Source organism: Delphinapterus leucas, chromosome 12, assembly GCF_059928025.1.
Source record: "Delphinapterus leucas isolate spDelLeu-1000000601 "Yukka" chromosome 12, BTC_Dleu_Yukka2, whole genome shotgun sequence".
Lineage (NCBI taxonomy): Eukaryota > Metazoa > Chordata > Mammalia > Artiodactyla > Monodontidae > Delphinapterus > Delphinapterus leucas.
The window spans coordinates 82784316-82806481 of record NC_143140.1 but is presented as its reverse complement, the minus strand read 5'-3'; the positions used below and the strand labels follow the sequence as shown (position 1 = coordinate 82806481).

Genomic DNA, 22166 nt, shown 5'->3' with positions numbered 1-22166 from the left:
ATCAGAAATTCAATACAAATGTGTGTATTTGCCACAAAGGGGGTCCTGACTCCTTTTTATCTGTCAGAAAATTTTAAGGCGTGGTATGGGTCAATATTTTTCCTTTTATTCAGATGGGCATTTTAAATGGCGAAACGACTTTGTGGGTCGTGTTGTATCTTTTTTTTTCCGTTCCTAGTAAGTTTCTGATGTGTGTAACTCTACCTACCCTATGAGTTTTCCTGGGCTTTTAAAATTATGAAAGTTTTGAGTAGATTTTTGGCTTGAAAGTCACTTCTAACGGACACCTGGCTTCACAGGAGCATGTTTGCCGTCTCGAGGTGAAAGTCAGAGACCACGAAGATTACAATAGTGAGCTCCAAGAAGTGGAAAAGTGGCTGCTGCAGATGTCAGGAAGGTTAGTGGCACCTGACCTCATGGAGACAAGCAGTCTAGAGACGGTTACCCAGCAACTGGCCCGCCACAAGGTATGCCTGAGCTTTAAGGAGCTGAAGAATACAGGGTGGCTTTAGCAGGTGTGCGGTGTGTATGTGCGTGCGTGTGTGTGTGAGCGCACGCATGCACCTCTCTGGGTCATAATGATTGCACCTAAAGAATCAGGTCTGAGTCTCAAGAATGACTTATAATTGAGAACAGTTCAATTTAATATTTAAGTGACTAACAACAGCTGAATCTTGGCATTCACCTTCTGAACATATTGTAGCATTTTTCCCAGCCAATAGTTTTTCATTGCAGAATATAATCTTTAGGGAGTAATTTATCAAAGAGAAATTATTTTTATTTTAGAAAAGTATAGCCAAAGATAGGATACAAAAGTAGTAGTCAAAGAGTCTGGGTTCTAGCCAGACTGTCTTCTTCCTAACTGGGGGGACTTAGCCCCTCTGCGCCTCCTTTTCTCCTCTGTTAAGGGTGATAATGACACCAGCCTCATCACGGGAGATAATGTATGTGAAAGTATCTTGTAAACCATAAAGTACAGTACTGACATGTGGTGTTAGTATATTTATTAATATGTATTTTTAGTAATTATATGTGCCAGGTGACAGATGTCATATAGTCACAATTTTATGGAGCAATTTCGGTGAGCTTAATGGGAAACTGATTTTTAGTCGTGACATGGTAAATATCTAGCAGTGTGTCTTAGGAAGACCGGTTAACCATTCTGGGCTTCAAGATTCCTATAGGAGAAAATTTTATTTAGCAAATACCAACAGAAAAGTAACTACATGATATAGTCTATTTGGCACTGAGAAAATGCCCTCAGTAACCTCATGATGTAGCGGTTCCATTCCAGCTCGAAGATAAAATGTTTCTTTTCAATGTGGCATATATAATAACTTAACCCAGCACCACTGGAAAAAAAGTGGTGGACCCTGGGCTGCTGAAGGACCACATGGTTTCCCTTAGATGTATTGATGTGTCAACCCAGGAAACTTTGTGTTGGAATGTCACTTGTCATTAGCATTGTAAGGAAATTAGAACCTGATTTGAAAAAGTTGGTTCCTGCTCTCTAAGTGATCTTGTGAGAAAGCTCACTAGAGAACACAGGTGGGCATAGTGGTGTGTGTGAACTGGAATCGGGCAGAGACGGGCCCAAAGCTGGGGGATGTGCCATTTACTACTTGTGAAACCTTGAATATGGTTTTTCTTTTCTTTTCGGCTGCATTGGGTCTTCGTTGCTGGGCACGGGCTTTTTCTAGTTGTGGCGAGCAGGGGCTATTCTTCATTGTGGTGCACGGGCTTCTCATTGAAGTGGCTTCTCTTGTTGCAGAGCACAGGCTCTAGGTGCACAGGCTTCAGTAGTTGTGGCTCGCAGGCTCTAGAGTGCAGGCTCAGTAGTTGTGGCACACGGGCCTCAGTAGTTGTGGCTCACGGGCTATAGAGCGCAGGCTCAGTAGTTGTGGCACGCGGGCTTCAGTAGTTGTGGCTCACGGGCTCTAGAGCGCAGGCTCGGTAGTTGTGGCACACGGGCTTCAATAGTTGTGGCTCACGGGCTCTAGAGCCCAGGCTCAGTAGTTGTGGCACACGGGCTTCAGTAGTTGTGGCTCACAGGCTTCAGTAGTTGTGGTACCCGGGCTTCAGTAGTTGTGGCTCACGGGCTCTAGAGCACAGACTCAGTAGTTGTGGCGCACGGGCTTAGTTACTCCACGGCATGTGGGAACTTCCCGGACCAGGGCTCGAACCTGTGTCCCCTGCATTGGCAGGCGGATTCTTAACCACTGTGCCACCAGGGAAATCCCTTGAACATGTCTTATAACATCTCTGTGCTTCAATCTCATCTGTAAAACAATAGTAATAATACACATTTATCCGGGCTTATATATAGTCCCTTCACTATAGCAGGTGCTTAATAAATGGTAAGTGATAAAGGTTATTTTTATCAATATAAGTATTATTAGATCTTACATAATTTAGACATTCGATTATTACATAAATCAGATATCATATTAGATAAATTAGACATTAGTAAATTAGATTAAGTTGTAATTAGATTATTTTAGATATAAATTATACCAGAATCATAATTTATAGAGATGAAAAATGTATTAACATCCTTCTTGCTGGTAATAATACCATGGAGCAGATCTCTAACTGAGATCAGCCTCATGAAATCACTTAAAGGTTACTTCATTATTCGTATGTAACTTAATCCATTAAATTCATTAGCTTTTCCCATTGGAGTATCTCTGAAAATATACTTCTTTTTTCATTTGTTGATATGGTAACCAAGACAAATTGCAAAACCCTTTTAAAAACATTTTAAACAGTGAAATGATTGATCTTTAACTCTCTGTTTGATGAATAGATTATTTAAAGACTAAAACTGGAATGAGAACTCAGTACTTGTTTCATTTTTTGTAGGCGATGATGGAAGAAATTGCTGGTTTTGAAGACCGTTTGAACAACCTTAAAATTAAAGGCGACAGTTTGATCAGCCAGTGTGCAGACCACCTCCAAGCGAAACTTAAACAAAATGTACACGCTCATCTGCAGGGCACAAAGGATAGTTACTCAGCCATCTGCAGTACAGCCCAGAGGGTGAGTACCACTGGAACATTCTAGAATGATGAAGAATTAAGGAGAAAAACTGTGCAAACTGGAGGTTTTTAAAAATAGTTTTTGTGCTTCAGTCTTTGGGATCGTTTTGGTGTTTTTCCAGACAGAAAGATAGATTTCATAGTCTCTATGTCAACATAGAACTAACATATCATATATTTGATTGATGTGATGAAGTGGCGAATTTCAGCCATGTGGTTTTACTCAATCCCTTTATTCCATGAATTGATTATGAAAAAAATTTTAAATTTTGTTTGTTTTTATTTGCACACCATCAATAATACTTCTTTCTTATTTGCCATTTATTCTATTACATCAAAATAAGTTTATTCTGTAAGTCACACAATAATTATTTCTTTTTAACTCTATGCAGCCCAGGTTCTACTCTAATTCAGTATTTTTATGTATTCATATAGAAATTGAGAAAAGAAGTAAGCACCAATTTCAAGGTATACTTCAGTGGGTATCCCTCCAATAAAATGGAATCCTTAATGTTATAGATATAAGTCTAAGATAAATAAGAATCACCCTTTTAACAACAATTAAGTAAAATTAGTGGATTACTCTTTATTATTCTGGAATTTATAAATGACACTGAGAAGGGTCCATCTATTTTTGTTACTGAGCTATTTAGTAAGAACTGGAGAAATACAAGTGACATGGGGAGAATTATCTGTGTTCATCACGATAATAAAAAAAATGCTGGGTGACATTAGTTGATCCCTAGACTTGGAAAATCCACCTTCAGAAAGTTAATAAACGGGCTTCCCTGGTGGCACAGTGGTTGAGAGTCCGCGTGCTGATGCAGGGGACACGGGTTCGTGTCCCGGTCCGGGAAGATCCCACATGCCGCGGAGCGGCTGGGCCCGTGAGCCATGGCCACTGAGCCTGCGCGTCCAGAGCCTGTGCTCCGCAACGGGAGAGGCCACAACAGTGAGAGGCCCGCATACCGCAAAAAAAAAAAAAAAAAGTTAATAAAAAAGAGGGATAAAAGAATCTAACAAATAATTGCAAATGATGACAAAGGGGGTGAGACAAGAAAAATAGTAGCATGGAGCTTTTGGTAAGCTCATTTGTTCACTCACTCAACAGAGATTTCTTAGCACTGTCTTTGTAGCAGGCTTTTTCTGTGCATTAGGGACACAGCTTAATTTTTTTTTTAATTAGTAAATGTTCGAAAGACAAACATATTTTAAAAATAAACTTTTAAAAAGTAGATGAAATTCTAAGAACAGAGTCAGAATCTTATAATTAAACTTTGCAAAAATGTTAAAGAATGCAAAATACCTTTTTTCTTTTTGGTTCTGCTTGGAATAAAAATAAATAAGGGATAGTCCTAATATCAGATAAAAATGATTAATTTAATAGATGACAGAGAAAAGCAGAATTCAATTACTGCTTCTGTTGTCTCAATAAGGAAAGAAAAGACAGTCTAACCTCATAGTCTTTTTTTCTTTCTTTTGTTTTTGATGAAGAGCTTGCTCAGAAAACGTCATAGGTATATTTCACCTTGATTTCAAGGAAACACATAATAGTTTCTCAACATGTCTTTGTGGATAAAATGAAAATTGCTTGGCTGGTTGAGGATTAAGTAATTGAATAGATGCATTAGAAAATGTTTGGGTTATTCTAGATTAGTGTTTTCCTGGAATGTAACTTCTAAGATGAAATGAGGGCATCAAACTCTCCACTCCCCTGTGTTATAATTTAGTTCCAATTTACCCTACCCCTAAAACAGAAGCTGTTCAGTTAGAGAAATATTGGTTATCTTTTCATGAGCCAGCATTTTATTTTTACTTTTAGTTTCTAGTTTAAATGAAAAGGACGGTATTTATACCATGGGGGAAAGCTGCAAAAACTTTTGATTTATGTTTGACCAATTTCCTCCAAAGATTTTATGTATTCTAACACATTTCTAGCGTTACATTCACCCTGCCCACCTTGTCTTTCCATGATCAGGATATTATGTTGTAATGTGTGGGTTGAGAAGTTATAAACTGGGGCATAGCCCATGTGCTTTGCAACATTTTGGAACATATGCAGACTCCGTAGATATGTGTCTGGTTTTGGGGGGCATGGTGGGGAGAGGGATCCATTTAAAGTGGACTTGTTTCATTTGCTTGCAGTGATCTTTTTAGAGATATAAAACAGCTCTCACGACCGCAGCATGATTGTTCTGTCTCAGGTGTACCAGAGTCTGGAACATGAACTTCAGAAGCACGTTAGTCGACAAGACACCCTGCAGCAGTGCCAGGCCTGGCTTTCTGCAGTCCAGCCCGATTTAAAGCCAAGTGCACATCCCCCTCTCAGCAGGGCAGAAGCCGTTAAGCAGGTAGATTGTGATTCCTGCAAGTTTATGTTACGCTGTGATTCATTCATTTGATGAAAATATGTTAAGCTATTTTGTGCCATTATGTGCCAAATTGTGCTGGTTGCTGGAGATATAAAAGTATAAATAAGGTCTGAGCTTGATTCCAGTTAAGTCCACATTCTAACCAGGAAGACGGACGCACAACTGAGGTCAATCTGGTAGAATAAATAGGGCATGGGCACTGTAGCCAGAAGATCGATTCCAGTACCTGCTCAACAGGGTGACCATGGGTAAATCACTGAATTTCTCTGAGCCTCAGTGTTCTAATAGGTAAAGTGATTATAAGTATGCTTGCTTCCGAAAGTCATGAAGAAATTCAAATGCTGTACCGCAGTGTACGTGATTTGTAAACAGAAAAGCAAAATTAGCCTCTCCTGCATTTTTGGGCACAAAACGAGGTGCTTATTAAATAATTATTGAGTGAATGCTGAATGAATTATTGTTATCATGTGAAAGGAACCTGTGGCATATTCATTTGACATCTACATGCTTAAAATGTTGCTGCTGATACTTCATCAGAATATTTGAGGGATGTTTTAAAATTTTTTGTACTAAGCAACTTTTCTATGTAGTGCAAAGAATATATTTTAAAGGAATTTAGTTGTAAAGGTTGCTGCCAGATAGGAAGTAATGTAAAAATTCAATTTTTTTACCTCAGACTGATATTAAAATAATGTTTGTTCATTTAGTCCACTTAGAGAATATGTTCAGTTAATATGTCCCCCAAAGTATACTTTCTGGCTTAAATGATTTACATTGTTTAAGTCATGAAATGGCTCACAGAAGTGCATGTATTACACCTTATAAAAAATAGAATATGGGGCTTCCCTGGTGGCGCAGTGGTTGAGAGTCTGCCTGCTGATGCAGGGGACATGGGTTCTTGCCCCGGTCCAGGAAGATCCCACATGCTGCGCAGAGGCTGGGCCCGTGAGCCATGGCCGCTGAGCCTGTGCGTCCGGAGCCTGTGCTCCGCAACGGGAGAGGCCACAACAGTGAGAGGCCCGCGTACCGCAAAGAAAAAAAAAAAATAGAATATGGACAAATCAAACATGGCTCTCCTTGAATCAAGAAATGAAATAAAGATTGTCTGTATTCTGCTTTTTCATTAGACTGTGAGCTTTCTTGGGTCATTCATTGTCTTGTGGCTGTTTGTTTCCAATGTACTTTATTCAGAACAATCCAGACCAAAGCTTGATTCTTCTCCTTTGTTCCCCAAAAAAGAAGTAAAAGCGAGGGGGAGAATAACATTAATCCCAACGACGTTTCGCTAGAAGAGGAAATTTCCTACAGCACCCGCGTTAGCTGTGGTTGCAGGAGGATGCTGATCCTTCTTGGGGCCCAGATTCAGTGACTGTCTGGTTCATTGTTTTACTTTCTGCCCCTTCCACACTGCTTCTCAGAATGGGCTGCCCCCTTTTGGAAGCAACAGAGAAGGGAATTCGAGGTATTGGAAACACCTGGACCTCAGTTGTTCTGAAGGGGAAGAGGTTTTTTGTTGTTTCTTTTTGTTTTTGTTTTGCTTTGTTTTGATCAGTCTTTCCTTTGGCAAGTACTGCTTTCATGTAAAGTCGAGCAGGTCCTGGGTCATTAGTTCGCTTGGATGTGTCACTGGAGAATTCCACTACTGACAGGGTGTCAGACTCTGGGCAGGCTTTGATTGGCTGCAGTTGAATTTGGTCAGGGTCCCAGGGTGCTTCGTGTATCCCCAGGGCCTCCCACATGGTAAATGCTCAATACATATGTAATGATAATATGGTCCTCACTACCATTAGCCAATGACAGACTGATTTGATTCCATTAAGAATGTCGTTTGTTTTCATAAGGCATGATGTGAATTTGGGGGAATGAGAAAAAGTACTATCAGATTTGCCCTTGAAATTGATTTTTAGCAAAAATCTTTCATAACTGTTTTGTCATTGACAATCAACAAGCTGCTCCCAATGCTTTTGGAATCAGGCCAACTGTATACATTTTAAAATAAATCATTATTTTTTTAAAGTAAATATATTTATAAAATAAAAATTCAGATATCTCATTCTGTTCTCATTTCCAAAGGCTGTTTGGGACAGATAACTTTCTCTGAGCCATGGGTACCTGATGGGATGGTTTTGGTTAATGGCTAATGATACTAATTGGAAGTGAAACACCAGTCAGTTTGTGCAATGGATAAAAGTTTAGGTGCTACTTTCTACTTAATGGGAAATTGATCTGTATTTGTTACATTTATGTGAGAATGATGTGTCTAGGCAACCCACACAGCTTAGAGGAAATATACTGAGATGAGTCAAAAAGTTAGGCTCCATTATTAGCTATGATTTTGGAAGATCACCTGCTGTTTCTGTAGATCAACTTTATCCCATACAACTTGCAGTCAATACCTCTTTCCCAATTAATCACAAAGATGGAGTAAGCGAAAGCCACTTCTTACCACCTCTACCACCCATCGCCCTCCATCAGGCCATCATCACTTCTCATCTAACTCCTGCAGTAGCCTGACAACTGGGGCTGCCAGTTCCGTCCCTGGTTGGGGAACTAGGATCCCACATGCCGCACGGCAACTAAGCCCATGCGCCACAACTAGAGAGCCTGCGTGCTTCAACTACAGGCTCTGGAGCCTGCACGCCACAACTACAGAAGCCCACGCTCTCTGGAACCCGTGTGCCACAACTACTGAGCCCGTACACCACAACTAGAGAGAAGCCCGTGCACCGCAGTAAAAGATCCCGCATGCCGCAAAGAAGACCCAATGCAGCCAAAAATAAATAAATAAATATTAAAAAAAAAAAAAAGAAAAGAAAAGAAAACAAGCTAGAATGTGAACAGAGAATCTGGAAAAACTGTGGAAGTTTCTTGGTTGTTCCCCTTTCCCAGACCATACAGGCTAATTAGAGTAAGAAACAGCTGGTGGACGAATGGCTCCCTGCCAGTGTGTTTGGAAAGCTTCCTTTTGAGTAACTAATATATGTCATTTACAACAATGGTGAAAATACTGAGCATAGCAAGGTTATTTTTGAAATGTCAACAAAATACCACAAATGGTACAAATATTTGCTATCTAAATATAGCATGTGTCTCTTTCACTCTGACAAGTTTTTTTTTTTTCTTCTTTTGTTTTCTTCAGGTCAAACACTTCAGAGCTTTGCAGGAACAGGCAAGGACCTACTTAGATCTCCTTTGTACCATGTGTGACTTGTCAAACTCTTCAGTGAAAACCACAGCAAAAGACATTCAACAAACAGAACAAATGGTAAAAGTTAAAAAATGACATTGGATATATCTGACTATATTCTCTTGCTTGAATGTTAGATGTGAAAAAAATTTTCTCCTTGGAGTATTCTTGCCATAATGCTCCTGCAAGCATTATAATAAATATGTATTGAATTTCAACTAAGTCACAGAAAAGTAGGCACACGCTAATACTGATGCCACTGAATTGGAAGTGAAATATTTAGTCCCATTGAACTGCTAAACATTCGCACCTCTTTCCTCTTCTCTCTTCTCCTCAATTACCATTCTCTCTTTTCCTATTTTTTCACTCATTTTTTTTCTTTTCTCCTTTTCCATTGTTTTCTTTCGGTCATATTTAGTGTGAAAGGGCCTCCTGACCCTTCCTATTAGGATGGCAAACATCTGTCATGACCCTTCTAATTCATTGGCAGTGGCTGAGTGTGGTGTTGAGAAGAATTCTGAAGCTGTATCTGGGCCCTTCGGACAGTGTTGCGCTGAGTTAGCAGTACCTGCCTGCAGCAGACAGATGGCGCCACAGAGGCCGCGTGTTTGCTGCTGCTGCCTTAAACTCTGGAACACAACATGTTTGGATTAAAAAAAAAAAAAAAGACTTGGTTTTGTTATTTAACTGATTAAATATTCCAGAATAGTAAAATGATCTAAAGGAAAAAATAATGAAGAAATTAAGATAATTAAATAATTATAATATAGATATTAAAATAATTAAACTAACGTATGTATTTTTACTTTTATGTTTTATTACATTACCAAAGCAAGTCTGTATTTAAATCCTTAAGAAAGATGATATAGCTCCTCTATTTTTTTTACAGAAATGATTTATCAAAATAAGTTATATGATTTCAAAAACCAGTGAAGCAGATCTAAACATATATCCAAAATGTTAATAACTCAGTGTTCTATAAGAAGTATCAGCAACTATGCACTAGAGAACAATATAAGTCTTTTCTAGTTAACCCCAAGACCAAATTGATGACTCAGTCAAACAGATGTACCCACTGAAATGCCCAATGTGAAAAACCATTAGGGCAGCTTCTGACCTAATAAATTGTTAAAACTTCTAGACCTTCACAGTATTGATTGAAATCATATGGCATAAGTCTTAGACATTTGAAGTCTTTAGAAAACCTAAATATAAAATCTGTTTTTCTTGAAGCAAATAATTCTTTTTGGATTTATCACTCGTGTGTATGTGTGTGTGTGTGCGCACACACGTGCGTTGGCCTGTGTACATGGACAGGCTGATTCATTGAACATAAATGATTCTGTCCATTGCTGCTAAGTTTTGCCTCTGTGTTTTCTCCAGATTGAACGAAGGCTTGCCCAGGCACAGAACTTAACTCAGGGCTGGGAAGAGATCAAGCACATGAAGGCTGAGCTTTGGATTTACCTCCAGGATGCCAGTCAGCAGCTGCAGAATATGAAGAGGAGCCACTCAGAACTGGAGCTAAATATTGCACAGAACATGGTGTCTCAAGTAAAGGTAGGAATTAACGTGCCTCCAGGGGAGCTAGAGGAGACCAGGACGGGTGTATGTCAATCAATCCTTACACATAGTTATTTAAGGAATGAGATAGAACAGCTTTCATTTGGTGCCAGAAAAATATAGCTCAGAAAGTGAACATTCAGATATTTTCTTGGAGCTCCAGTTGGCCGCTTGCATTGAAGGACATTCACTCTGTAGCTTATTTCTGAATAGAGAACTGTGGTTTAGCTAGCAGAACCAGAAGACTCTGCCATTAAACAAACATGAAGCCTTATTACTCATTAGCTTTTCATCACAATATTGCTAAAGCTGTAGGACTTATCAATTTATTAAATATATATTTAATATATAAAACATATTAACATACAACTGATTTAAAATGTAATAAAATATTTATATAATTTAAAATATAATAGAAAATTATTATAAGTATATTAACTTGATTGGAAGTTGTACCAGAATTTTTTTTTAAGAATTCTTTTTTTTTTAAATTAATTAATTTTATTTTTGGCTGCGTTGGGTTTTTATTGCTGCCCCCGGGCTTTCTCTAGTTGCGGCGAGCGGGGGCTACTCTTTGTTGCGGTGCGCGGGCTTCTCACTGTGGTGGCTTCTCTTGTTGCAGAGCACGGGCTTTAGGCGCGTGGGCTTCAGTAGTTGTGGCACGCGGGCTCAGTAGTTGTGGCTCACGGGCTCTAGAGCGCAGGCTCAAGTAGTTGTGGCACACGGGCTTAGTTGCTCCGCAGCATGTGGCGTCTTCCCCGACCAGGGCTCGAACCCGTGTCCCCTGCATTGGCAGGCGTATTCTTAACCACTGCACCACCAGGGAAGCCCTGTACCAGATTTTTAACAAAGCTTAACATTTATTTTTTCTCTGTGACAATCAGCCATTTTTATTTTCTACTGGGATATTGTTTGCATATGCAGAAAGAAGAATGGAAAGAATATAAATTAGATTTTATTCTCAAAAGCATGAACTTTAAAAATTTTTAGAAAACTAAGGATACACTTTAAGATAAAATATTAACTTTTTTTCCTTAGTGGCTATAATACTGTTTCACATTTATCAGTTTTTCCTTATACTTTTCAAAGGAACACAAGAAAATACCACAGTACCCTCTGATTCTTAAACACTTGGAAATTTGTTCATAAGGAAGTATGATGATTTTAGATTTTCTCTTTGTCCCTCACTATACATTCTTCAATTACAAAAGTATTCAGAGGTATTGTATCTATGTCTCAATCTGTATTTATTTGGGGGGGCTATTCAACATTATTTTATTGTTGTTATCCTTTAGGATTTTGTTAAGAAACTACAGTGCAAACAGTCATCAGTGACCACTATTACAGAGAAGGTGGATGAGTTAACCAAGAAGCAGGAGTCTCCTGAACATAAGGAAATAAGTCATTTAAACGACCAGTGGCTGGATCTGTGCCTTCAGTCCAACAATCTGTGCTTGCAAAGGGAAGAGGATTTCCAGAGAACACGAGATTACCACAACTGTATGAATGTCGTCGAAGTATTCTTAGAAAAATTTACTACAGAATGGGATAACTTAGCCAGGTAACAGCAATTCTCCAGTGGGTCACCAAAATGCTAAGCCAGAAATTTCTTAATTTTTATAAAAATCAAAAATGTCTTTCTTACATTTTAAACGTTTTCTATCATTATAAATATTGATAAAACATTATGAAGAATCTGGTGTCATCTGTATCCATAATCACGGTTTTCCTTGCTCAATATTAATTTAAGCAGTGAGTAAAAGGAAAATATTTGAAAATGGCACCATTTCTACCTGCGACCTCAAGGAATATTTCAAAGCTGTTACACTGTGTGTTCAAAGAATATCCCAAGAATATTTCTAGTTTTAATTACCAGTTATGGGACTATCATCTATGATTTCAGGACATGAATCCTTCTTGAATCTATAGTTCCATGGGTTTCTTGTCAATTCTGTAAAGTAACACATTCTATGTAATTCAGTCTAGTTTTGTCTTGTACTTGTGGTATTCTAGAACTTAGTGAACAATCTAAATTCAATTAATGTGTGTCTTATTTGATTTTATAGCAATTGAACCCCTCTTAACTTTTTCTTTGAAAAGGATTCCCTCTCTCCCACATACATTGAGTCATCATATGGAAATCTTTCTATGCTCTGATCACTATAATTATTAAAACCTGTACTTCTTCTGCCCAGATTTATCAATTTGTAGCAATTAAAACTGAAAACATTATTCTAGCTGTAGTTAAATCATTAAATCATGGGGTTTTTTGTTTTGGGTGTTTCTTTTTTGGAGGAGGTACATGCTTTCTGATTTGTTTACTTTTTCTTGATGCTCAGCATTTTACTAATCTTTGGGATAAATCCAGTATCAGCAAAAACCCATATTTCAGACGGACAATAGGCACCTCCGTCTGGTTAACCCACAAACACCTCACATCTAATATGTCCCGAACAGAACTCATCATATGGCCTCCCAACACTCTTCCTCATACTTGAGAACTAATCGTTTTGTAAGTGAAAAAGACTCTAAGATGGAATTTTCTCATATGTGTTTTGTAGTCAAAGGGATGAGAATCCTTTGCATTTCACAGTTATTTCTAAAGGTTTCTAATGATAAACAGAAAATATCTAAGTTCCACACATGAGCAGCTGTTAGAGCCATTCGTTGTCTCTCACACATGGTAGACCATCTAGCACTGGATTGTTTACGGGAGCTTCTTCTCACAGTAAAGCACGTAAATCACAGATCACTTAATTTCTCCACGTGCCTTTCAAGAATGCAGTAGATCAGTGTTTCTCAATACTTAGTGTTTCCGCAGATCATCAGGGGAACTTGTTAATATGCAGATCCTCGTCAGTTGCTGAGAGTCAGAGGAAGAAGCTACAAAGTACACCTCAGATGTGATGGGAGGGCAGCCTTAGCTAGAAGAAGTAGCTGGGCAAACTATCTTGGTTCAACTTCTGCTATGGAAATATATGGGTCTTACGTTCCATGATAATTATAGCATCTCTGTCGATAAGCCATGAAGGGAACCACTCTAAGCTAAGAAAGAAGATGGTGATATGCACTTTAACATGACGTGAACAAACACAGGTATTAACTAAAGTTAACTTGATTTTATGTCTTTTAATATATACATACAGATCTGATACAGAGAGTACAGCCATCCACCTAGAAGCTTTGAAGAAATTGGCGCTGGCATTGCAGGAGAGAAAGCAGGCTATTGACGATCTGAAAGAGAAAAAGCAGAACGTGATAGACCATCTGAACGTGGATGACAAAGAATTAGTCAAAGAACAGACGAGTCACCTTGAACAACGCTGGTTTCAGCTTGAGGACCTTGTTGAAAGGAAAATCCAAGTGTCTGTCACCAACCTGGAGGAGTTAAGTGTGGTCCGGTCCAGATTTCAGGAGCTGATGGACTGGGCGGAAGAGCAACGACCCAACATTGCTGAGGCTCTTAAGCAGAGCCCTCCGCCTGACATGGCTCAGAACCTTCTCATGGATCACCTTGCCATTTGCAGCGAACTGGAGGCCAAACAGATGCTCCTGAAATCACTCACGAAGGATGCTGATAGGGTGATGGCTGATCTTGGCCTCAATGAGAGGCAGATAATCCAGAAGGTACTCTCTGATGCCCAAAGGCATGTGAATAGTCTCAGCGACTTAGTGGGCCAGAGACGAAAGTACTTAAACAAGGCTTTGTCCGAGAAAACCCAGTTTCTCATGGCGGTGTTCCAGGCGACCAGCCAAATTCAGCAACATGAGCGCAAGATAATGTTCCGTGAACATATCTGCCTGTTACCGGATGACGTGAGCAAACAAGTGAAAACATGTAAGAGCGCACAAGCCAGCCTCAAGACTTACCAAAATGAAGTCACTGGACTTTGGGCCCAGGGCCGCGAATTAATGAAAGGAGTCACAGAGCAGGAAAAGAGCGAGGTGCTGGGGAAGCTTCAGGAATTGCAGAGTGTCTATGATACCGTTTTACAAAAGTGCAGCCATCGGCTACAAGAACTGGAGAAAAATTTGGTTTCTAGGAAGCATTTTAAGGAAGATTTTGATAAAGCTTGTCACTGGCTAAAACAAGGAGATATTGTTACCTTTCCTGAAATCAACCTAATGAATGAGAGTGCTGAGCTGCATACACAACTGGCCAAATACCAACACATTCTTGAACAATCTCCAGAATATGAAAATCTCCTACTTACGCTGCAGAGAACTGGACAGGCCATACTGCCGACGCTGAATGAAGTCGATCATTCCTACCTCAACGAAAAGCTAAATGCACTGCCCCTGCAGTTCAATGTAATTGTCGACTTGGCTAAAGACAAGTTCTATAAAGTCCAGGAAGCAATTCTGGCTCGGAAAGAATATGATTCCTTGATCGAGTTGACAACCCAGTCTCTGTGTGATCTCGAAGACCAGTTCTCCAAGGTGAGCCAAGTCCCCAGCGACCTGAGTGTTGAAGAGGCTCTGTGTCTTCAGGATGGTTGTCGAGCTCTTGGGGGAGAGGTGGCAGCCCTTGCAGAAGCAGTGGATGAACTGAACCAGAAGAAAGAAAGTTTTCGCAGCACAGGGCAGCCATGGCAACCAGACCGGATGCTGCATCTCATCACCCTGTACCACAGGCTGAAGCGACAGACAGAACAAAGGGTGAGCTTATTAGAAGACACCACCAGTGCTTATCAAGAGCATGAAAAGATGTGCCACCAGCTAGAGAAACACCTAGAGGTTGTGAGAACAGAGCAGGCCAAGGTGAACGAGGAGACGCTTCCTGCAGAGGAGAAGCTCAAAGTGTATCACTCCCTGGCGGGAAGCCTCCAGGATTCAGGAATTCTTCTAAAACGAGTGACTGTGCATCTCGAAGATCTTGTTCCGCATCTTGATCCCTCAGCTTACGAGAAAGCCAAGCATCAGATCCAAGCCTGGCAAGAGGAGTTAAAACTGCTGACTTCCGCCATTGGCGTGACGGTGACGGAGTGTGAGAGCCGCATGGTGCAGAGCAGAGACTTCCAGACGGAGCTGAGCCGCTCCCTGGACTGGCTGCGGAGCGTGGAGACAGCGCTGAGTGGGCCACTGTGCCTGGACCTGAACCTGCGGGACGTCCAGGAGGAGATCAGAAAGGTCCAAATCCATCAGGAAGAGGTGCAGTCCAGCCTGAGGATAATGAATGCGCTGAGTAACAAGGAGAAGGAGAAATTCACGAGGGCCAAGGAGCTGATCTCTGCCGACCTACAGCACACACTAGCTGAGCTCTCCGAGCTGGACGGGGCCCTGCAGGAAGCTCTCCGCACCAGACAGGTCGGTACCACAGGGCTTTCCCTTTCTGTTTTCCACCTTGCTTCTTTGTAAATAGGTGTGAGAAATTTCTTTGGTTTCGATTTTTTGTTTAGAATTGCTTCCTTAAATGTTTCTTTTTTTGACTACTACATGGAATCATCTTCAGTTGTGACTTTAAAAGGTGCTTTTATTGTTTATCCTCATGGTATTCATTTCATGTGATTTTCATGTTGACTAGACTTTGGTTTTAATACAGGAACACCTCAGTTATGCTTCTCCTTTAGGAGAGATAATAAATGATAACACTAGTATAATTAATACCATATGTGAGGAATTAATCATAAAATTCATTCATTAGCAATGAATAAGTAGTGATGCTTTTTTAAAAACAATGTGAAACCTGGCATTTCTAAGCGTAGTCCTGGATGAAGAGTCTCCAGATGGAGAGAGGCAGATGGATGATGCAGTCCTGACTTGGTGCTGAGCCAGGCTTTCTTGCAGGGTCTCCCATCAGTTGCCCCATCTCTCCACCCCTTCCTCAGGGAGGAGTGCTTCCTCTTCTCTGGCTTCCCTGAAGCACAACAGAAGCGAGACTAGAATATCCATCATGACTTGAAGATAACAAAGAAATGAGAGCATGCTCAGAACTTCCCAGGTTAGCCTCCTAATTGTGACTTGTTCTGGGGCTCTGTGCATTCAAAAATAAGAGAGATACAACAGTGCCCAGAAGTGTACTTACTTTAATCCCTTGACCCTTTTTCTCCACATCTGTCCCTCTGATTCTATGGCATTTCAACCAGCCGTTTAAGTTAAGGACAGCCTTCCTTAGGATAATATAGTAACTATAGCTTTGGAGTAAAGCACACCTGGATTTTAATCTCAGTTATATGATCTTGAGCGAATTACTTACATCCCGTAAGTCTCAGTTTTCTCTGTGGAAGAGGGATAATAATATCTCCCTCTTCAGATTTATATTCTTAGTGCAGGGTCTCATGTAGAGGTATCCCCGGATGACTCTTAGCTATCATTTAACTTTATTTTTCACATAGATTAAGGTTAACACTAAATAATACAATTTTTAAAAAAATCTTAACATGTGGTTAAAATCTTAGTAAACTTCATCATGTAAAATTCTGACTTCTTAAACTAGAGTCTATTTAGTATATTTTTACCTTTTCATGTTGGTTCAGGCCACTGTTAAATTTTTTTCAAAAAACTATGTCCCTATAGCTGTAGGGATAGAGATGGAGTATTTAACCCAGAGTGAAGAATCAAAACAGAAGTTACCTGGAATTTTCATTCTTGAAAAACATCTGTCATGTAAGCTTGCTTCTGTTGATTTGATGATTTTTTTTTTTTTTTTGCTGTACGCGGGCCTCTCACTGTTGTGGCCTCTCCCGTTGCGGAGCACAGGCTCCGGACGCGCAGGCTCAGCGGCCATGGCTCACGGGCCCAGGCACTCCGCGGCATGTGGGATCTTCCCGGACCGGGGCACGAACCCGTGTCCCCTGCATCGGCAGGTGGACTCTCAACCACTGCGCCACCAGGGAAGCCCGGTTTGATGATTTTTGAACCAAAATCTTGAATCTGCTAAGGTGTCCCTACTTCTGCCATCTTGTAATTGGTAGTCTTATTGATTGTCTTGGCCCAAATAACTGAAGGTCGCGGTTCTGGTGGCATTTCTAACCTCCACCACTGATTCTTTGCTTTGCCATCCTCGTTCTTTCCTCATTAAGTGCTAATCTTACATGTACTTTCTCTACCACTTCTCTGCATCTTTGCTTGACAGTAATGGCTTGTCTTGTCCAACCACTGATGGCCAATTAGAGTGTTTCCTTTCCTTCTGGATCTGAATGGACTTCATTGCACAGGGGTCAGCTTTCCAATCTTCAACTTTTCTATCGTAGTCTCTATGCAAGACTTATAGGCTACTATTTCACTACCAGAAATCACTATTTGGTCTGGTAAATGCCGTTTTGGAAGTTTGGTGTTATTACACTCCCTTTTTTCCCCTCCAGCTTTATTGAGGGATAATTGACAAAGAAAATGGTAAGATATTTAAAGTGTACAATGTAATGGTTTGATATATGTACACATTGTGAAAGAATTCCTTCTTCAAGTCAGTTAACAAGTTAACACATCCATCACATCACATATATATCTTTATCTGTTTTTTGTTTTTTTGGTGAAAACATTTAATTTCTGCTTGTTAAGCAGATTTCAAGTATACGTTACACTGTTATCAGCTACAGTCACCATGTTACACGTTAGATCCCCAGACCTTATTCAACTTAAAACTAAAAGTTTGCACCATTTTTTTTTTTTTGGCTGCACCACACAGCTTGTGGGATTTTAGTTCCCCGACCAGGGATTGAACCTGGGCCCTCAGCAGTGAGATCATGGAATCTTAACCCCTGGACCACCAGGAATTCCCAAAAAGTTTGCACCATTTTACCAACCTCTCTATTTTGTTCACCCTGCAGCCCCTGGCAAGCAGTTTTCTACTCTAAGTTTCTATGATTTCAGCTTTTTCTTTTTTTTTTTTTTTTTTAGAGTCTGTATGATATTTGTGAGACCATGTGATATTTGTCTTTTTCTGTCTGGCTTATTTCACTTAGAGTAATATCCTCCAGGTTTGTCCGTGTTTTGGGAAATGACAGGATTTCCTTCTTTTTTAAGGCTGAATAATATTCCAAGGTGTGTATTTTTTTTTAATTCTTTCATCTGTGGATGGACACTTAGGTTGTCTCCATACCTTGACTATTGTGAATAACACCGCTATGAACATGAGAGTACAGATATCTCTTCGAGATAATGATTTTGTTTTCTTTGGATAAATACCCAGAAGTGAGATTGCTGGATCATACTGGCAGTTAATTTCTTGAGGAACTTCCATGCTGTTTTCCACAGTGGCTATAGCAGTTTACATTCCTACTGGTATTATTATACTCCTTCCTAAATGAGTCATTATTTCACTTTGGTGAATATTCATTCTGCCGCATATTAGTAAGCATTACATTTTTCCTTTAAAGAGAGGACATTTCAGAACCATCATAAATTTCTATTCCATCTGTGACCTTGTTTATTTATTTTAACTGCAATAATAAAATTATAACAAGAAGAACAGAAGGGAAAGTAAAGGATAATAATGGATTGCACCCAAAAAAATTTACCAGCTTATCAATTCATTTATACACATACATCCATGTGACTGAAGACTGGAAAAGAAATGGAAAGCATAAATTATTTTTGGCAAACACATTGCAAAAGAGAGTTGATTATGTTTGCAATTGCTGTTTTTCAGGCTACCTTGACTCAGATGTATAGTCAGTGTCAAAGGTACTATCAAGTGTTTCAAGCAGCTAATGACTGGCTTGACGACGCTCACGAAATATTACAGCTGACAGGCAACGGCCTAGATGTGGAGAGTGCAGAGGAAAGTCTCAAAAACCACATGGAATTTTTTAGTACAGAGGATCAGTTCCACAGCAATCTGGAGGAGCTCCAAGGCCTAGTAGCCAACCTGGACCCACTCATCAAGCCAAGTGGAAAAGAGGACTTAGCACAGAAAATGGCCTCCCTGGAAGAGAAAAGCCGGGGAACAATACAGGAGTCACACATCCAATTAGATCTCTTGCAGAGGTATTGGATTTGTTTGGTTCTTTATATTCTAGTGAAATGGATTTTCACATGGAAAATAGGAATATATTAATGATATACATTATCGTTCATTCTCTTCTCTTAAGTATCACTAGACATATTGCCATCAGAGCTCTGCACAGAGATGTGTGATTTTAAGTTGCTTATTGATGTGTGTTGGATTTTTTCAAGATGTGCAGCTCAGTGGCAGGATTACCAGAAGGCAAGGGAAGAGGTTATTGAATTGATGAATGATGCAGAGAAGAAATTGTCTGAGTTTTCTTTACTGAAGACTTCTTCCAGTCATGAAGCAGAAGAAAAATTGTCAGAACACAAGGTTAGTTTTGTTGGTTTTTTTTTAATATTCTTTCATTGTAACTGTAATGTGTCTTTGCAGTATGATAGTTCCAGAAACAAGTCAATAAATCTTCATTTCCACCTGGGCTTTTTAAACACAAAAAGGATACATTTAACCACATTTCTTAGCAGTTTTAACTTAATTAAATGCTGTCATCTTTTTAGGATTCCCGTTAGAAATGCATAGCTAGGTTTAAAAAGACACATTCAGAGCAATTTGCTTCTGATAAGATGTGATACAATAGATTTTAGTAAATGCTTTCTGGTGTAACTTAGATTAATTCAATTAAAACTCAAAAATTAATAGCTGAGTCTCACTCATATCACAGCAATATAAGGTAGAATGTGACATACTTAAATATCAAATTCCATTCACTTATATTTTTGCTAGTTTTTAAAAATGGGAGAATGTCATCTCAAGCAGCATGTAAATGTTTGTTTGTAATAAATAAGTATTCGCCTTACCTCTTTAAAAAAAGCCAAGCCTAACTCAATTACAAATTAAATGTAAAAGTAAGAATTACCAGAGGAAAATAAACATGTAGGAACATTTCCTTTTGCGGATAATTTTAGGCTTTACCAAAATCCATAGAGCTTTTGAAAAAAACCATCTCTCCCCTCAACCTCTGTTCCTCTACCCACCCAGGCTTTAGTGTCAGCAGTTAACTCTTTTCATGAGAAAATTGTGGCCTTAGAGGGTAAAGCTTCAGAACTGGAAAGAACCGGAAATGGCGCCAGCAAAGCAACCATGAGCAGGTCGATGACGGCTGTCTGGCAGCGTTGGAACCGGCTCCGCGCTGTGGCCCAGGACCAGGAGAAGATACTGGAAGAGGCAGTGGATGAGTGGAAGAGCTTTAACAATAAGGTAATCTCCATTACTGATGGGCTCAAAGTATTGTTTCCTTGCTGATGAGAATGTATTTTGAAAAGTGGTATTTTGCTCCTTTTTTCAAATCGGCCTTATGAAAGTAAAAAGCCTTTTTAAAAAAATCTCTATTTACATTGATGTGAAAACCAAAATATGAAATAAAATACATATGCAATGTGCAATTTAGTCCCAAGTCTGGGTCCAGTTATTTTAATAGGAAATAAGCCAAGTAATCACATTTGAAAGGGGGACAAGCCCATTTTGCCCCATTTGTGAGGCTGTTAGTGACACTTTCTTTCCTGGCCCTGAAAAAGTGCAAAACACTTTGTCTTTGCCATGAAATAAGCAGGAATTTAACTCATTTTCCAAATCCTGTTTAATTTAATATCTTCCCTTTTAAGTAGGGTTCAAGTTTTAAGCCACATCTTCCTTTATGACTCAAAGGCACGTATTCATGTTAGCGTAAATATTGAAAAGAGTTTTTCTTTTATCTGTTTAGTAAAAGAATTTTTTTTAAAAAAACCTTTTTCAATGTTATGAAATGTCTGATTGCCCTATTATTATTATATATTTATTTATTTATTTATTTATGGCCATGCCATGCAGCATGTGGGATCTTAGTTCCCTAACCAGGGATCGAACCCTTGCCCCCTGCATTGGGAACACAGAGTCTTAACCATTGGATTGCCAGGGGAGTCCCTGCCCTGATGTTATTTTGAGATTAAATCTTAAAACGCAGAATAATAGCGTGGTCTTTCCTTCCATGTTAAGGAGATTGTTCACATTTTAGTTTCCCGAGATTTAGAGTTGACACCATCATCTTTATCGTGCTCCAATGCATTAGTGTCAGATTTGGCATTTATGGGAATTGCCCTCTTTTTTTCAGTTTATTTACTTTGAACTTCATAGTATGTACATTTGTCATCAGGTTAAAAAAGCCACTGAAATGATTAATAAGCTGCAAGATAAATTACCGGGAAGTTCAGCAGAGAAAGCCTCAAAAGCAGAACTCCTAACTCTTCTTGAATATCATGACACATTCATTCTGGAGCTGGAACAGCAACAGTCGGGCTTACGGATGCTGGAGCAGCAAGCACTGAGCATGCTCCAGGATGGGGCCGAGCTGTCCCCTGGAGAAGAGCCACCCACTGTGCAGGAAATCACGGCAATGCAGGACCGGTGCCTGAAGTAATTATACACCTGCCCTCATTCTCTGCTTCTAAACTTGGCCATGACCCAAAGGGACAAATGTGGTATTAAGAGTCTGGGAGTGCTCCCCCCAGGCCACCTTACAAATGTGGGGCTCTGTTCCTGTCATCCTTGCTATCTAGTACATATCTAGTCGTATTTAGAAATATAGTAATGAACCAGATGCAGTCTCTGCCTTCAGGTAGTTTACAGTCAAGCGGCAGAGGTAGACAACTAAAGATGCCTTTTAGGTGGAGCGTGGGAGGGGCACTAAGGGAAATCAAAGCAGAGGCAACTAAACTAGGAGAGGAGTCAAGGAAGGCTTCTCTTCAGAAGGGTATTTAAGCTAAAGACTAAGCAGGCTTCAGCCAGCCAGTGAGGTGGGAGGAGAGCTCTGCAAACAGGGCAACGACAAGTAAGAAAGCGTGGAAGGAAGCATGTCACCTCAGGGGAACTCTTGGGTGATGGGGCGATTCATGAGACATAAAGCTTAAAAGGTAAACAGTTGGGAGCTACTGAGTACTTGGTTTTGATAAATCTTGATAACTCATTGGCTAAATTGGATGACACATAGATTAGAGCAAGGATGATACCAAAGTCCAGGTAAATAATAGTCATTTACTGATAGTGAACTTAGAGAAAGTTAATCTTTTATTTATTTATTATTT

General features: G+C 39.7%; 1 protein-coding gene across 14 annotated transcripts in view; it reads left to right on the top strand.

Moving 5' to 3' along the window:
* Positions 1-22166, top strand: part of SYNE1 (spectrin repeat containing nuclear envelope protein 1) — a 454201-nt gene that overhangs the window by 242460 nt on the left and 189575 nt on the right. For all 14 annotated transcript variants that reach the window (XM_089922151.1, XM_089922158.1, XM_089922157.1 and 11 more), the window contains 11 exons: positions 300-467; positions 2863-3039; positions 5243-5389; positions 8550-8675; positions 9981-10157; positions 11456-11721; positions 13307-15467; positions 18751-19088; positions 19278-19422; positions 20089-20307; positions 21239-21498. In XM_089922151.1, coding sequence (XP_089778277.1) covers positions 300-467; positions 2863-3039; positions 5243-5389; positions 8550-8675; positions 9981-10157; positions 11456-11721; positions 13307-15467; positions 18751-19088; positions 19278-19422; positions 20089-20307; positions 21239-21498 — 4184 coding nt within the window. The remainder of the gene's footprint in view (positions 1-299; positions 468-2862; positions 3040-5242; positions 5390-8549; positions 8676-9980; positions 10158-11455; positions 11722-13306; positions 15468-18750; positions 19089-19277; positions 19423-20088; positions 20308-21238; positions 21499-22166) is intronic.